This window comes from Chelonia mydas, chromosome 19 (assembly GCF_015237465.2).
Source record: "Chelonia mydas isolate rCheMyd1 chromosome 19, rCheMyd1.pri.v2, whole genome shotgun sequence".
NCBI lineage: Eukaryota > Metazoa > Chordata > Testudines > Cheloniidae > Chelonia > Chelonia mydas.
This window is the reverse complement of record NC_051259.2, coordinates 18,814,215-18,830,879: the sequence shown is the minus strand read 5'-3', so window position 1 is coordinate 18,830,879 and position 16,665 is coordinate 18,814,215. Positions and strand designations below refer to the sequence as shown.

General features: G+C 44.0%; 1 protein-coding gene across 19 annotated transcripts in view; it reads right to left on the bottom strand.

The window, feature by feature from the left end:
• Nucleotides 1-10,918, bottom strand: part of HNRNPR (heterogeneous nuclear ribonucleoprotein R) — a 90,150-nt gene extending 79,232 nt beyond the window's left edge. For 5 of the 19 annotated variants that reach the window (XM_037881857.2, XM_043532362.1, XM_043532363.1 and 2 more), the window contains exons 1-2: nucleotides 10,025-10,180; nucleotides 1,239-1,407 (exon numbers count right to left, since the gene is read on the bottom strand). In XM_037881857.2, coding sequence (XP_037737785.2) covers nucleotides 1,239-1,407; nucleotides 10,025-10,180 — 325 coding nt within the window. Of the gene's footprint in view, nucleotides 1-1,238; nucleotides 1,408-10,024; nucleotides 10,392-10,496 lie in introns of those variants that run through there. The other 14 variants (XM_043532369.1, XM_043532370.1, XM_043532375.1 and 11 more) reach the window with 12 other exon arrangements.
• Between the last annotated feature and the right edge of the window lie 5,747 nt (nucleotides 10,919-16,665).

The window sequence follows — 16,665 nt, the reverse complement described above, 5'->3', positions numbered from 1 at the left end:
ATCAAAAGAAACTAATAGAGCTGATAAAACCCTGCATAGTGTAGAACATCTTCAGTTGGTATTAAGGAAATTTGAACAAATGTGTTTTCAAAAGTTACCCATGCAATGAAGTCATACTAGCTAGTCAATTTCTGGGTTAAAATACTCTTACTTGAGAACTCCTCACAACACAATTGCAACACCGTCTAGACTAGAGTCCTACAAGTCCCTTGCCCAGCCATTTACATCTATCCTCAAGCCATGATGTGGATATTATCATAACCCACACTTAGAGAAATGCATCTCTAAGCAAATAAAAGCTGGTAGAAACTCACTGGACTGACTTCCAAAAGAGATTGCCCACACAAGCCAGAATATCAACATACTGAAGATGGATAAGGTATTATTTTGAACTGCCTTCACTTGGTTTGTGGAATTTTTAGACTGTTTAAAAGGAGAAACTGGCATCTTGTCACTGAGATATTCAGGTAAGTGCATGAAGCAGTTCCATTTATGTCTCTAAATCTGTTCAAAGAACACTCTAAAGAGGAAGAGGAAGTTTCCATTTATAAGACCAAAATAATGGAGGGAAATTATCCTCCCCCCCCACCCCCAGAAAAAAACAAAAACAAAAAAAAACCTCTTCCTGCAAAGGGACCCGTTCTTGCTAGGATTTCCAGAGACTATATTATTCAATTTGCTGAATAGCTTACTCCTGGACTTGTGTTAAAATGCAGTTAGAGTGAAAACTTCAGTGTAATGACTGACATGGATTCAACTGTTCAGCTGGAACTAGACAGAACATAAAATCCATAGGCAGACTGGAGTTCAAATGTTGTCCCAGTCAAGACAAGCTAGTTGCTTTCCCCACTGAGCCATCTACTCAGCCCTTAAGTGTTCTAAGAGTCACTGTGAGGAGTTGACAGTAGAAAAGTAAAAGCGAAGTGATGACTATTTGGATTAAGAAAAATGTGCAGTTTAGTATGCTGGAACATACATCTTTACTTGTGAAAGTCTAAGACAAACTGATGCACTGTCTCCTGAAGGAACTAGGATGTCATTCAACACTAAGGATGATTCCAATAATTAAAAAGAGTCAGTGTCAAACCCAATTTGCCTTCAGGGAAGTGAAAGTAGCAATACATTCAGAGCTACACAGATCAAACACAGTGAGAATTTTTAAACCTTAATCTATAAAATTTGAAAATGGTATGCCCTCACTTTCATAACCAATCAGAAACAAGAAATGTATATTATACCTGTCTGAAATATTTCATCAAGTCTCTCTGCCACCTTCTGTGGGAGGCCTGCCTCTATCAGTGTCTTGTAGTGTTCTGTGTGAGTTACACTGGAAGTATCCATTGGTTCTTCCTCTTCTTTTAACTGTACCGCATTACCATTCACCTGATTAGCCATTTTATTATGCTGCTGGAAAAAATTCAGGAGCTATATTACATTAAGCCAGAAATAACTAGTTTGTAGGACAATGCATGATTTATCTAAACTAATTGGTATACATGCTGCAAATGACCTGTATCAAAATCGTATTTAATGCTTTTGGGATGCAGCTGATTTAAGTTTCAACAAGTACAGTCCTGTAACATTGTGGAACATGTACATGGAAGAATTTACATTTTTAAGTACTTCATGTACATCAGATCTAAACTCAACTTTGATTGTCAGTAAGGTATCTGGTTACCATAGCAGCTGGAGTGTACTGGTGTATTACATAACACCCTTCAATTGGTGAACAATAAGCCACATCAAAACTACTGCTATTCTTAAAATGATTATTTCTTATGCAGGGTATCTTAACATGTCAATACGTTTGCCAACTTTCACATAGTTTCCTGGCTTGCTGTCATGCCTTCTTTCAAACCCAACTTAATGTTATATGAGAGGCCATACTCTTTTGCTCAACATGCTTCAGAACTCAAACATGAAAAGTGCCATACTACGACATATTACCAATTTCAATCCATAGTGGTACAAATCTGAAAGTGAAAAACCACTTCCGGTAGAATGTTTTAGATTCTGCAAATTGTAGCACAACAAGATATTTTGAATGTTACTAGTTTCAAACGCAGCCATGACTGCAGCATCCTGAATTTCTCATAAGTAAAAGACTTGATGCAACAATCAGTAGAGATTGCAAGGATGTGCATTCAAAAGAGGGACAGCTACTGTCTTAGACAACTCTAATGGGCTTTGCCTAATTCACTGTACAATTTGTCTCAATTTCTCTATTAGCTGGCCAATAGATGTTTTCACCTCAGCTTTCATGGCTGAGGTTGCAACCAACTACCTAATTAGGATTGTCAACTGTATAAGATCAGCAGAGATGCAAATGGTGCTGGGCCTTATAAGACATGAAAGAAAAGTTGATGATGCATGTATCAGCGATGGAACAGTAACTACACGGACATATGCAATATGACAGGAGCAATGCAATATGTACTGGAATACATGATTTGAAGATGGTTCAAGAATAAACCTTTTCTAATGTTTAAGCCTCAAGATATCTAGTCAGCTACCACAGAACAACTCTCTTAAATAACTACATCCAAGACAGACAAGCAACATATCCAAAGCTTCTAAACTAAAGCCTATGCACTGCTCTGAAAATGCACCAGGGCAAATTTGCTGGCTTGAGCCAAATCATTCTTATTAGACAGACAAGAGATTCTGCAATGGATTGAGAGAACTGTGGTGACTGGGAGGGGACAAGACTCAAGTGACAGTCCCTCATGCAAGCTATACAACAAAGCCAACTTCTGCAGCTGCATGGTATACATGTATGCACTTAGACTGTTCATTCTGCTTCTTGATCAAGCCTCACATTAGTTTTAAATAGAAACCATATACTATACCTTATTTGAATTTATTAAAATCACTTTAAATCATGATTTAAATCACTAGTCAGGAAGACTCGATTTAATCATGGCTTTCTACATAAAAGTGTATTCTTGTTGGTTGTTATAACCTTAATACATATTCTTCACAACTCAGGGATAGAGGAGAGCCAAACTGGGTCTCTTTTACGGCCTGCTGCCATTATAGGTTTTCCCTTCTAGTGAGAGAATGGTGTGGTAGATCTCAAATCAATGAAGGCTACGCTCAAAAAGACCTCAAGACTCCTAGAATATGCTGCTCAAACAAATAGTTTCACTTTTGTTTCTACTGCCTGTCCCTCCCTTCTCACATTTATCTCCAGATGTCTCCTTGTCTAGATCTAGTCCGCTCCCAACAATCTTCTATTCATTGAACATTTTGAAACTGCACTTTTAGAGAGAGGTAAGGGACTGACTCTGTGTACACAAATTTGCAGAGGGATAATAGGTTTGGAGGTCTGTTATTTCTCTCCTCTATATATTTTAAAACATTTTTGCTATTAACAAGCATGTTATCTCTGGAGACAAATCCACAGTCTGAGAACTGCAAAACTAAGCATCTCTGATGTTATCTTCTAGACTTAGCACTGAGTCCCATTGGGTAGATAGAAAGATTAACCTAAATAATCTATACAGAAGCCCCTGGAACCCTATAAGATTGGGTCCCTAAATCCATGAACTACTGGAGCTCATTTACAAAATGTTTCTTAAAAATTTCATGAATATATTGTCTCATACCATAGAATTAGAATTTATAATCCCTATTCCATGATGAGCTATAATGTGTCTTAATTAAAACTATCTTTAGATAGGTTTTTTCCCCTCTAAAAGCATTTCATCAAAAAAATCTGATTTAAATTAAAAAAATCAGATTTCTGGTTTTTTTAAAAAATTGTTTATCCACCCTGATTTAAAGTGACAATATTACTGTACAAAACATGGTCAACAGAACCATGCTTATTCACCTCTACACACAATATTCACCAAACTCACATTATATTAAATCCCAAAACATTACTGCAATGTTAGTTTGTGCAGTGAATTACACAAAAGTCAATAAATGCTAAATTAAGGCTAGAAATTTGCTCATTAGGTATCTTTAGAAGCCACCCCTGCCCCCCCCATAACTTGAAATAGTTTTAAAAAAATTGTTTCAGGTACCATATCAGCCTTTGAGTCTTGTCTCTTCTCCCCCAACACCCCAACCCCTTTGCCAGTTTTTGAAGCTTGACAATCATTTTACTTTACTTTCTCTCACTTGTAGGGTTTTGCACAAGAAAATACAGGGAAAGTGTGAAACTGATTACACAAAGTAAACAAGTGAAATAGACAAATAGCCTCAACTACAGTAATTGTTTTACCTCTAACAGTAAAAATGTTCCTAAGTGAGTAGTTTAAATTGATGTCCCTTTAAGAGGCTTTTCTTAAAGCTGGATTAACACTTCAAATGTCATTTTCACACAGTATTCAACCCTCTCCTGATGGAAGATGTTAAGACTTTAGTCATGTTCTCAAGCTTACCTAAAACTTGTGCTGAGAATTATTGGCTGTACACTTTTAGCTGCAAACTTAATGCATTTGCAGTTCCACAGCTAAAGCTTCTCATAAGCTATGCAGTATTACTTTTGTAACCTAATGGTATGAAATATTTAGTGTCACTATCAGCTTAGTATTTATATAGGAGTGTACAATCCAATAACTTTTTGCTACAGTATTACTCCAATGCAGAATGCACTTTTAGTATGAATTTTAAGCCTATTTTACTTCACTTCATGTAAGTCAAGTGTATTCTTCATGCTATACATGTTTATCTTTGTAAAAAAAACTTGAGAATTAGTATGAGATCACAAAATTTAGGACTACTGTAATGCATGTGCACAAACCAGCAAAGTTAAGATTATTCATCCTTAACTATGCATTTCCTGTCATGTGTCTAACTGCAAACTCTTCTTTAAGTGTGGTTCTACTCTGAAACATGAAGGTATTATGGTAGGAGTAATTTGTGTCTCACTGATTTCCAGATGAACATGCACACCATTCCAACCACAAGCAGAGATTTCCCCCCCCCCCACCCCATCAGCTAGTTTTGCAAACTCAGATCAGAATCTGATGGTTAAATGGTGATTTTTCCTCCATGCTTCACCAACACACAAGCCAAATCATATCCCCTGCAACACCCCTTATGACCCCATTGCCTTCAATGGGGCTGCACAGGTATAACTGGAATTCAAGAGTCATACTGATGCACAAAGAGGAAGGTAATCCAGCTCTCTTCCTCTTAGCTGTGTCAGCTATGCAAAGACACCAGAAGTAAACACCAGTACAATTTCTTTGTCACCAAAGAAAGTTAATTGAATATGCTATAAGATCAGTTGATTAAGAAGGTAACATGTTTACTTTCATTATTCAGACTAGAAAAGAACTTTGAAGTGAAGCAAGTTTGAAAAAGGAGGAGAGATGTTGGAGTTTGCACGTGGATCATGCCCATGACATGGCTAGTTGGTAGTTTGAGCCATACGTGAAAGCACAAAATGCATATATAAAACTGATTAGGTACACATACAGAAATTGTACAACCCAAGTTTCGGGAGGACAGGGAGATTCTTTAACCCAGTTGTATGCAAAGAGTATAGATACACTTCCAGAAGGATCATTTACTTTGCTATGCGTGAAATATGTAGAATGTGCAAAGACAGGTGGACTTCAGGATGCGCATACGTATAAAGATGTGCCTATTAAGCAAGCAGCAGTATATAAAGTTTGGGAGCAACTGTAGATTGTAAGTGTGGATGTTTTGTGTAGAATCCATATTGGTGTCCAGGCCATTACCTAACTGCACCATTTTGAAGTTGCAGAATGGTGTTTTACGTAAGACTCCATATTGGCACTGCCAACTGTGCAACTGAAGACAGCACTGTATAATTTTTGTTGAGTTACTTGCCCACCCATATCTCAAAGTCAAAGTAATTAATCCTCACTGAGGTCTAGCCACATGCAAAGTTGGAACTCTGGGTTTGGTTATTTAGTTACCTGATGTGGGGGAGGAGTTATGCGCAAGTAATTCAAGTAGTCAAACCTGCACTTTCCTCACCAAAATAGTTCTCTTTTAGTATAAATCCCACTACAAGATGATACAGCTGCTGAGAACATGGACTTGTTCCGGACTGCTATTCAGCTTGCTACAACAGTTATGCTACCATGAAGCAGCAAAGCTGTACATAATCAACTTTAAAGTACAGCAGGCATAACTAAAAACCTTATGGATATTCTGCACTGAGCCTGCACCAAAGCCATTTCAAAGGGCTTGTCTCCACTTACTGGTGGACCGATGCTGTGGCGCTCAATCCAGGGATCGATTTATTGAGTCTAGTGAAGACCCACTAAATCAACTGCCGATTGCTGTCCTGTCGACTCCGGTTCTCCACCAGGATGAGAAGCATAAGGTAAGTCGACGGGAGAAACTCCCATCGACCCAGCATGGTGTAGACACCACAGTAAGTTGATCTAAGATACGTCGATTCCAGCTATGTTATTCACATAGCTGGAGTTGCATAATTTAGGTTGATTTAGCCCCATAGTGTAGACCTGCCCTAAATTACTTACTTTAATCTCCCCACCCCCCGCCATCACCACCTACTAGACAACTAGTGCCTCACTGGAGGTTTAAAAACATTACAATGATAAATCAAAATGGCTGAACTTCAAAATGTTCAATGTATCAAAAAAGGGTTTTTTTGAAACTGAAAAATTACGTCCTACCCCAGCAGCTTTACTGAAGCACAGCAGAACAGATTTATCCCTCCCTTCACCCAAAAAAGTTACCTTCAGTCTAAGATCATGTTTCAGAGTAGCAGCCGTGTTAGTCTCTAAGGTGCCACAAATACTCCTGTTCTTTTTGCGGATACAGACTAACAAATTTATTAGAACATAAGCTTTTGTGGGCTACAGCCCACTTCATCGGATGCATAGAATGGAACATATAGTAAGAAGATATATATAATATATTCACATACAGAGAAGGTGGAAGTTGCCATACAAACGGTAAGAGGCTAATTAATAGATTCAATATGTGAATAGATTCAATATGTGTAATGACCCAGCCACTAAGTGGCTGGGTCATTACACATATTGAATCTATTACCCCATGTTAAGTATCCTCACACCTTCTTGTCAACTGTCTAAATGGGCCATCCTGATTCTCACTACAAAAGATTTTTTTCCTCCTGCTGATAATAGCTCATCTTAATTAATTAACCTCTTACAGTTTGTATGGCAACTTCCACCTTCTCTGTATGTATGTGTATTATATATATTTTCTTACTGTATGTTCCATTCTATGCATCCGATGAAGTGGGCTGTAGCCCACAAAAGCTTATGCTCTAATAAATTTGTTAGTCTCTAAGGTGCCACAAGTACTCCTGTTCTTTCTAAGATCATGGACATTTCAAATCCAAAAGAAGAATTTAAGAAAGATGTGAGGGAATGCAAGGGTTTATAATGGAAGTTGAACAGTGACTTGAATTACTGAAGAACCTCACTAGCCCACACTTCCGACTGGCAATCCAGAAGAAAGTTTTGCAAGTTCCACACACGCCAAAAAAAACCTAACTATAATGCATCAGTTTACCTTAAGTCAGTGGTTTTCAAGCTTGGTCCAGGACCCAAGGGGCCCGCAGATTATGTCTAAGATTTCCAAATGGGTCAACACCTTCAACTGAAATGTAGGGGGTCCACAAAATGAAAAAAAAGGTTGAAAACCACTGTCTTAAGCAATACTTGTGATACAAATGAGTAGTTATTTATGACAGTTTCAATTATATAAGATATACCACAAAACATTAATTAGCGTAAAAGTAGTGAACAAGCTACAGGACTACGTTTTTGCTCCGAAGTTACTGCCTTCATGCAAATTAAGAGCTTTGCAGATTACCAAGGTCCTAAAGTCTAACTTCTAGTACAGTAAACACAATTGTTACAATGAGTATTTAACACATCCACCCCTCCAGACCAGCTATTCTTAACCTTTCCCATAAAATGACCTCATGATATGGGAAAGCATAGGGACACCTCCCCCACATCTAGAGGGAGGTCATTACAACCCCAAGTTGAGAGGCTATGCTCAAGAGTATCTATATAGATGTATAATACCCTGTCATCATGGTATGAATGCCAAAGGCTGTAACTTCACTGCAGAATTAACTCATATTACATTATCTACATTTGAGTCAACTCCCTGTCAAACTAGCCTAACACCCCTCCAGTTGCAAGAAACTACTTATGTCAATTGGAGGGTTTCTACCAGTGACCTTGCACTGGGGGTTATGTCAGTTTAACCACACTGCTCAGGGGTATGGACTTTTTTACACCTCTGAGCGACAGTTATACCGACCTAATTTCCTAGTATATATCAGGCTTCGGTGATTGTACTAGCAGCTGACAAATTGTGCTAACCCCCGACTCCATTCCACAAAAGGGTCAGCCAACTCAAGTTACAAACAGGACCACACCAAGTTAAGGGTTTGGGTGTGGACGGGACTAAAGTTAGGGACAATACTTGAGTTATCACTCAAATTAACTCTGCAGTGAAGACATGCCCTAACATCCATGAATTTATCTTCCAAAAAAGGACACTTCAGTTCTTGATCTGTAAAACAGAGGTAATAATCATTTATCTACCACACAGTGATACTGCCAGAATAAATCCAGTATTACTGTGATTCACATCATAACTACCTAGACAGACACTTGAGTAGGGATGTTAAATACTCTTAGGAAACACAGCTTTTAGAATAAAAAGGTTAAGTAGAATTTTGCTAGTCTGCAAACCCTATAATTTACACAGAAAAGCCAGTCACTTCACAGAAAGGATTAAAAAAGCACTGTAGTTCGAAATTACAGAAGCTTTTTTACTCCTACAAAATATACTGTGTATCACACTAGTAATCGTTCTGTAATACATCACAAATAGGACTCCAAAATGTTTATGTGGCCCTCACAATGCTCTCCACAGCACAAAAGTATCAAAGCTGCTGGAATCTTCTTGCTCAGTAGTGGGAGAGAAGACAAAAAAGATACAAAGAAAAGTCTAAGCAACTTCCTCTAAATAAACCTATGTTGAACCACAGGCCAAGTAGGGTAACTGGCTACATTCAGAGTAATGGATAACAAGGCCACTAACATACAGTAACTAAATCCACTTTAAAACCCTGTATTTTTATTCAAAATGGTACTGAACAGAAGTTTGGTAAAGTTTACAAAAGAAAATGCAATTTCACAGTGATCAGGTCCTAGAGAATTTTATCTCTCTCTCACACTAAGTAAGATTTACCATCTAGAACGAAATAGGTAAGTGGTAACTTGAATTATTTTAAATAGGTTTAATGTAAAATTTAGCTTACTAAAACCCACACTAGCAGAATACTTCCTACGGGTGGTTTTGCAGAGAACAGATGTGTCGCCGTCGCCACCCTCATGGCAATACAGATCAATCCGCATTTAGGCAAGAGGTTTCCTAGCCAACCCACGCACACGGGGCAGGGCAGGGAAGGGGTCTCCCGGGGCCAGTAGCCACGGGGCTCTGCCTGCAGGCAGCTTCCCCGAGCGGCCCTGCAGCGGCACAGGCTGCGGAGGGAGCGGGCTGCGCCTCGCCCACAGCGGCTGTAACGCAAGGCGGCCGGCGCGAAGCCTCGCGCGGAGCAGGAGCCAGCGCCCGCCTCTCGCCACCCGCAGGCAGCAGCCAGTCCACGTGGTGGAGCGGAGCGGGCCAGTCTCCCGCCACCCGCGCCGCCAGGCCCGACCCGCACGCAAAGCGCCCCCCGCCCCCCCCACGCCGCCGGCAAGCAGCCGCCCACCCCCCACGGCGGGCCCCGGGCCCCGCGCCCCGCCAGCGAAGCCGACGCCCCGCGCGCTGCTGGCCGCCCCAGCCGCCCCCTCCCCGGCCTCCCCAGCCAGGTGCCCGGAGGCGCCTCTGCGAGCGCGGCCTGCGGCCCCCGCCTTCCACAAGGCCCCGGTCCCGCCTCCTCTCGTGCCGGGCCTCGCAACCGCGCCGGGCTCCCCATGCGGGGCGCAGGCCCGGCCGCGGACTCTCTGTCTCAGAGCGCGGCAGCCCCGCTCTCCCCCCCCCGCGGCGGCGGCGGCCTCCCCCCGGCACTCACCGGAGCGCGGCCTGCGCGGCGCGGCTGAGGCCTGAGCAGCGACTGCAAATGGCGCCCGCGCACTTCCTCTCTCCTCATGGACGGCGGCGCGACCCCGGCAACACGCGGGGTTTCCCGGAACTGCTTCCAGGGATCCCGGCATTCGCCAATCAGCATATTGGGCATCAGACGAGCACCGTTCGAAACCTATGAGAGGTGGGAGGCGGGACACCGTTATTCCCTCCGGCCAATTGGAGAAAACAGCGAGCCCTGCCGCGCAGAGCTGGGGGATTTAACGCGGCAGCTGCGTCCTCCCGCCACCGGGCCAAACAAAGGGAGGGCGAGCCAGGCCCCGCCCCCTCGAGCCTCCAGAGCTGGGCGGGGCCGCTGCTGGCGGAGCGGGCCGCGGCCCTGGGCCGGCCGGGGGATCTGGCGAGGCCACCCCGAGGGGCCTTTGCCCCGCCCGCTTTCCCGCGCGGCGCTCCGGGCTCACCGAGGGCGCGCTACCGCCCCGCTCCTGGCAGCGGCGGGTCTGTCCGGGCGGCCGGGCCCTGCTCAGGCGGTTCCCCCGGCTGAGCGCACCCGGGATCCAGCCTCGCCCGCCGGTCGGGTCTCCCGGCCTTCCCGCTCCTGCGTTGCCCCTCGCTGGGCTTTCTCCAGTCCCGCCACCTCCGCCGCTGAGGCCTAATCCGCGCGGAGCCGAGCGGGAGACGCCTCTCGGGTCTTGCTAACAAAACGCCGGCTGACGCGGCCCGGGGTCACGGTCGCCTCTTTCGCGACAGCCGTGCACCTTTGACTCCTGTTTAGCTTGAGCTGCACTGTGACCCCCCCAGGTCCCTTCCCACAGCCCCCTGTCCCAGGCGGGCATTCCCATTCTGTCTGCGTGCAGCTTCCGAAGTGGAGTACTTTGCATTTGTCTGGATTGAATTTCATCCTGTGTAGTCAAATCGTTTCTCCCGTCTGTCCAGATCATTTTGAATTTTAATCCTATCTTCCAAAACACTTGCAACCCCTCCCAGCTTGGTATCATCCACAAACTTTATGTGTGTACTCTCTAGGCCATTATCTAAATCATTGATGAGGATATTGAACAGATATTTGCTTCAGAGTAGCAGCCGTGCTAGTCTGTGTTCGTGCTAGTCTGTGTTCGCAAAAAGAACAGGAGGACTTGTGGCACCTTAGAGACTAACCAATTTATTTGAGCATGAGCTTTCGTGAGCTACAGCTCACTTCATCGGATGCATTCAGATATTTGCTTGTCACTAGCAGTGTTCTTTGTCCTGCAGTTGTTAAGAAGTCAGTTTCATTGTGTACTCGGTGCTGATCTGGCTGGGCTGCAAAGGGGCAGTGAGTATTTAAGAACTGCTTTGAAGTCTGTGGAAGAACTTTAAGGGCTTGGCTACACTTACAGTGGAGCAGCGGCACTGGGGCTGCTGCGGTGCTGTAGCAGTTAGTGAAGATGTCACCTCTGCAGAAGTTAACCCACCTCTGTCAAGGTTCCCTCCCCACTCTGAGCTCTAGGGTACAGATGTGGGGACCCACATGAAAGACCCCCTAAGCTTATCTCTACCAGCTTAGTTTAAAAACTTCCCCAAAGCACAAATTCTTCCTTGTCCTTGGAACGGTATCGCTGACACCACCAAGTAAGTTAGACAAAGATTTAGGAAAAGGACCACTTGGAGTTCCTGTTTCCCCAAAATATCCCCTCAAGTCCCTTCACCCCCTTTCCTGGGGAGGCTTGAGAGTAAACAAGGTGAGCACTGACCAGCCTCTTGGGTTTTTAGGACACTAAAAACCAATCTGGTTCTTAAAAGCAGAACTTAATCAATGTGTTTTTTTTCAAATAAAAGTAGTCAATGAATACGTTTTTATAACAATTAACAGTCTCAACCCATGTTGATAATTTGTATTGCCATAACCATAGGTGACTAGTTTCTCTATATCGTTCATGGCTGTGACTCAGACCTGAAAGCTATCTCCTTATAGACATCACAGTGAGGGACTATCAAATAATTAAAGATTACATAACAGATACAAAGGGTGCAAATTTAGGATTGGATGGGAAACCTTAATTCTAGTATTTTTAACTACTGAGTATTTGACTTTTGCAATTTTTAAAAGTTCTCAATATAATTGGCAAAGGGCCCTGTGGCACATCATAGACTAACAGACGTATTGGAGTATAAGCTTTCGTGGGTGAATACCCACTTCGTCGGATGCAAGTAGAATTTATATGTAACTTTCTAGGTTTTTCTTCATTTTTAAAGAAAAACACATTTTATCATGTGCAACTATAACAACTTCTCACATATAGGTCAACGGTAGGATTACGCCTTTACCACAAGCCTCTACTGCTTGAGCTAAAGGACTCATTACATTAGCTTGCAGAAGCAGTGGCTGCTGTTCTCTTTAACCAGCCATTAGAGGGGATGCAAAATGCAAAGTAACCAGGTGTGTGGGTTACACAAACACTGAAACATTGGGTTATGTAAGCAAGAGGAGACCTATTTTACAGGCAGCATACGTAGCGTGCATAGTTTTTCCAGGTTCTTTTTGAGAAACAGTGTAAGTAAATGGCTGAGACTTTGGTTTGTCATATTAGATACCTGCATTCTCTTCTCAGCTAGGGCAGATATTACCTTGTGCAACCGCTGTCTGTAAAATGCTTGCTTCCCTTCTAGGGAAAGTCTGGGGCCTTACAGAACTGTTTTGAAGTGCATAGTGTGACATTGCACCCCATAATGCTTTACAGAAATATGCTTATGAGTGTAAATATGACATAACTGGAATATATTGTATGCTAGCTATGTAACATATCTTTGCAAAAGTTATGATCTACTGAATATATTCATCTTATTTGTATGCATGTATCACTTTTATATCTGAAGTTATGAGCGTTGGCTCTATGCTTGTATTTAAAGTGTTTGCTGTAGGAAGCACATAAGGCAGATTTAGTCAACATAGTGTGAAAGGGGTTATTCAAGTAATTGGGAGTACTTAACTAGCAATGGACTTTGAGAGATGCCAATCCGCATCTGAGCTTTCCTGGGAAAGTTCAAACTAACATGTAAACAATGGCGTCAGCCTGCAAAAAGCTGAATCATTCATAGATGTGGGACTTGCCCAGGTAGCTACAGCCTCATCTTGTTGCTGTGATTCTGCACAGGAGAACAAAGGGGTTTCTGCCCACAAGAGAGAGAATATAAAAGGTCCTGGAAGCCTCTCCATTTTGTCTTCAGCTGGCTCAAGAGATGGTCTCTCCACCCCAAAGAGATGCCTGAAAGAAACTGGAACAAAGGACAGTAACTATGGGGGTGTGAGTGATTACTGGACCCAGACTAGGAAAGAGTCTAGTCTGTGAAAGCAGCTTATTGGAACATCTCTGAGGGTGAGATTTACCTGCATTTAGTTTCCTACTGTATTAGGCTTAGACTTGCGTGTTTTTGTTTATTTTGCTTGGTAATTTACTTTGTTCTGTCTGTAATTACTTGGAACCAATTAAATCCTACTTTTTATACTTAATAAAATCATTTTTTGCTTATTCATTAACCCAGAGCAACTAATGAATACCTGGGGGAGCAAACAGCTGTGCATATCTCTCTATCAGTGTTATAGAGGGTGGACAATTTATGAGTTTACCCTGTATAAGCTTTATACAGAGTAAAACAGATTTATTTAGGGTTTGGACCCCATTGGGAATCTGTGTTTGCAGCAGGCTAGTGTGTCTGGCTCAACAAGAGAGGGTACTGAAGTCCCAAGCTGCCAGGGAAAACGGGGTCAAAAGTAGTCTCAGCACATCAGGTGGCAGTCCTAAGGGGGTTTCTGTGACCCAGCTCGTTGCACACAGAATTATTGTAAGTTCTTTTGGGATAGGGAACATCATAGTGTGTGTTTGAACATAGCATAGAACAGTGGGGTCCTAGTCCAGGACCGAGGCTGTTTGGTGCTACCACAGTGCAATAATACCAGTCAATAGAAAGTGTGACTTTAATTTATGGCATTCTGGTGCCCAGCCTAATGTACCTTCCCTTAGTCAAAAAGGTATTTTGATGAGCACCAGCAGGAGGCAAGGCCATTTTGTGTGTGTTCCTGTTGATAGAAAACATCATTCCATTAGGGAAGACTTGTTCAGGGCTGATGGCCCTGCATTGGTTTGTCATAGCTTCTCAGTTAAAGTCTCTCCACTAGGTGTCAAACCTCTGCTACGAAGTGGCTGCTGTAATCCGCAATAAAGGTTATAATCATAAATGGTGTTCATAAAACAAAGTGGAATTCACAAATTGATCCAGCCTGTCACAGTATGCTTCTCAGGGAAGCCACAGAAGATGCATAAGCCTAGTTGGCATGGGCTCTGACCTGCAAGGGTGGAAGCAGTCTAATGCATAGCATGATCTAATGCAGTGGTTTTCAACAGGGGGTCCCTGAACCCTTTTGGGGGGGGTCATGGGGCCCCATGACTAAAACCCAGAGCCTGAGCCCCAGCATCTCTCTTGGGGCTGAAGCCCCAATCTCTGGCACCCCCACAGGGCTGAACCTGGGAGCAGTGGGGATGAATCCCAGAGCCCCAAGCCCCACTATTCCCCACGGGGTAGAAGCCCTGAGCCCATGGGCAGAGTTGGGAGACACAGGGGTGTTGCCCCAACCCTGGAAACTACACTGCAAGAGCAGGGCAGTCCCGGGGCAGCTCCATGCGCCCGCTCCACCTCCTTCTCTCCCCGCCCCCTGGCCAGGTCGCAGGTGGGAAGCCAGAGCCGGGCAGTGCAGGACAGTTGCTGCTCTGGCTGGTGCCGTGGTGTTCCCTTGTCTCCTGCTGGTGCAGGGGGTTGAAGCTACTCCTCAGCACTCCGTCCCCTTTGTTCAGGCAGCCAGTAAGAGCCTGGAACCCAGCTCCATGGCTGGCTGAGCCCTCGGGGAACAGGGACCACAGGTGAGCCCTCCCGGCACACAGCCCCTAGCTACCCCCTCCCTGCACTCCAAGCTACCTCCCTTCAAGCACACAGCCCCTAGCTACCCCCCTCCCTGCACCCTGAGCTACCCCCATCCCCACACACAGCCCCTAGCTACCCCCTCCCTGCACCCTAAGCTACCCCTCTGCCCTCACACAGCCCTTAGGTACCCCCTCCCTGCACCCTGAGCTAGCCCCCTGCCTGCACACAGCCCTTAGGTACCCCCTCCCTGCACCCTGAGCTGCTTTCAAACTTTTTGAGCTGAGCCCCCTACCTTTGAGTTATAATTTTTGTTCCCCTCCCACCTGCAACCCACACAGGCTGGGTCGCCTGCTGGGGTGAGTCAGGGGTTGGAGGCAACACTCCCTCCACGGATCCCACCATGCAGAGCTGGCTCAAGCCCCACTGGCCCCTGGCCAGCCAATGTTCTCTCTAATTTTTTTCATCCATGTGCGGAATGAATTTTGTTGTGTGCAGCACCAATGTCAAGGTAATGGGTAGACGTGCACCACCAGTACAAAAAAGACCCCTAGATTTAAAAATTTTTTTTTGTTTAAAGTTCATAGGTATGGAAGAAGAAGAAAGGAATATTAAAACAAAGGATAATTAATAAGGTGCACTGCTTAAGATGTTTATTTAATATGAAATCAGATAAAAAGAAAATTAACACTGCCCTTGAAGTACATGTATTTTATCATCCTTTCTAACAACTCAAGCTAGTAAACACACCAAAATGTAGCATACTGAAAACTGCTATATAAATAAAACAAAGACATGGCCATTAAGTGAAAGCATTAAAAATATGCACCAGAGGCCCAATTTAATAACCTACTCCTACCGTAGACCATAACTTTTCAGGGAAAGCTGCTCTCAAAAATGAAGCATCTGCCAAAACACGAGCACGCTACAGACTTTTGCAGTTCACAGAACTATCCCTCTTGCATGCATATTACCTGCACACACAGCTCGGCTTTAATATGCTAAACATGGGGAGCAGCACAGCATGGGGAGGAGGTGACCAGCCCTCTGTGGAGAAAGAAGTGGTTCAGGACTATTCAGAAAAGCTGGACGAGCACAAGTCCCTAGGGCCAGATGCGCTGCATCCGAGAGCGCTAAAGGAGTTGGCGGATGTGATTGCAGAGCCATTGGCCATTATCTTTGAAAACTCATGGCGATCGGGGGAAGTCCCGGATGATTGGAAAAAGGCTAATGTAGTGCCCATCTTTAAAAAAGGGAAGAAGGAAGATCCGGGGAACTACAGGCCAGTCAGCCTCACCTCAGTCCCTGGAAAAATCATGGAGCAGGTCCTCAAGGAATCAATTCTGAAGCACTTAGAGGAAAGGAAAGTGATCGGGAACAGTCAGCATGGATTCACCAAGGGCAAGCCATGCCTGACTAATCTAATTGCCTTCTATGATGAGATAACTGGCTCTGTGGATGAGGGGAAAGCAGTAGACATGTTATTCCTGACTTTAGCAAAGCTTTTGACACGGTCTCCCACAGTATTCTTGCCAGCAAGTTAAAGAAGTATGGGCTGGATGAATGGACTGTAAGGTGGATAGAAAGCTGGCTAGATTGTCGGGCTCAACGGGTAGTGATCAATGGCTCCATGTCTAGTTGGCAGCCAGTATCAAGTGGAGTGCCCCAAGGGTCAGTCCTGGGGACAGGTTTGTTCAATATCTTCATTAATGATCTGGAGGATGGCGTGGATTGCAC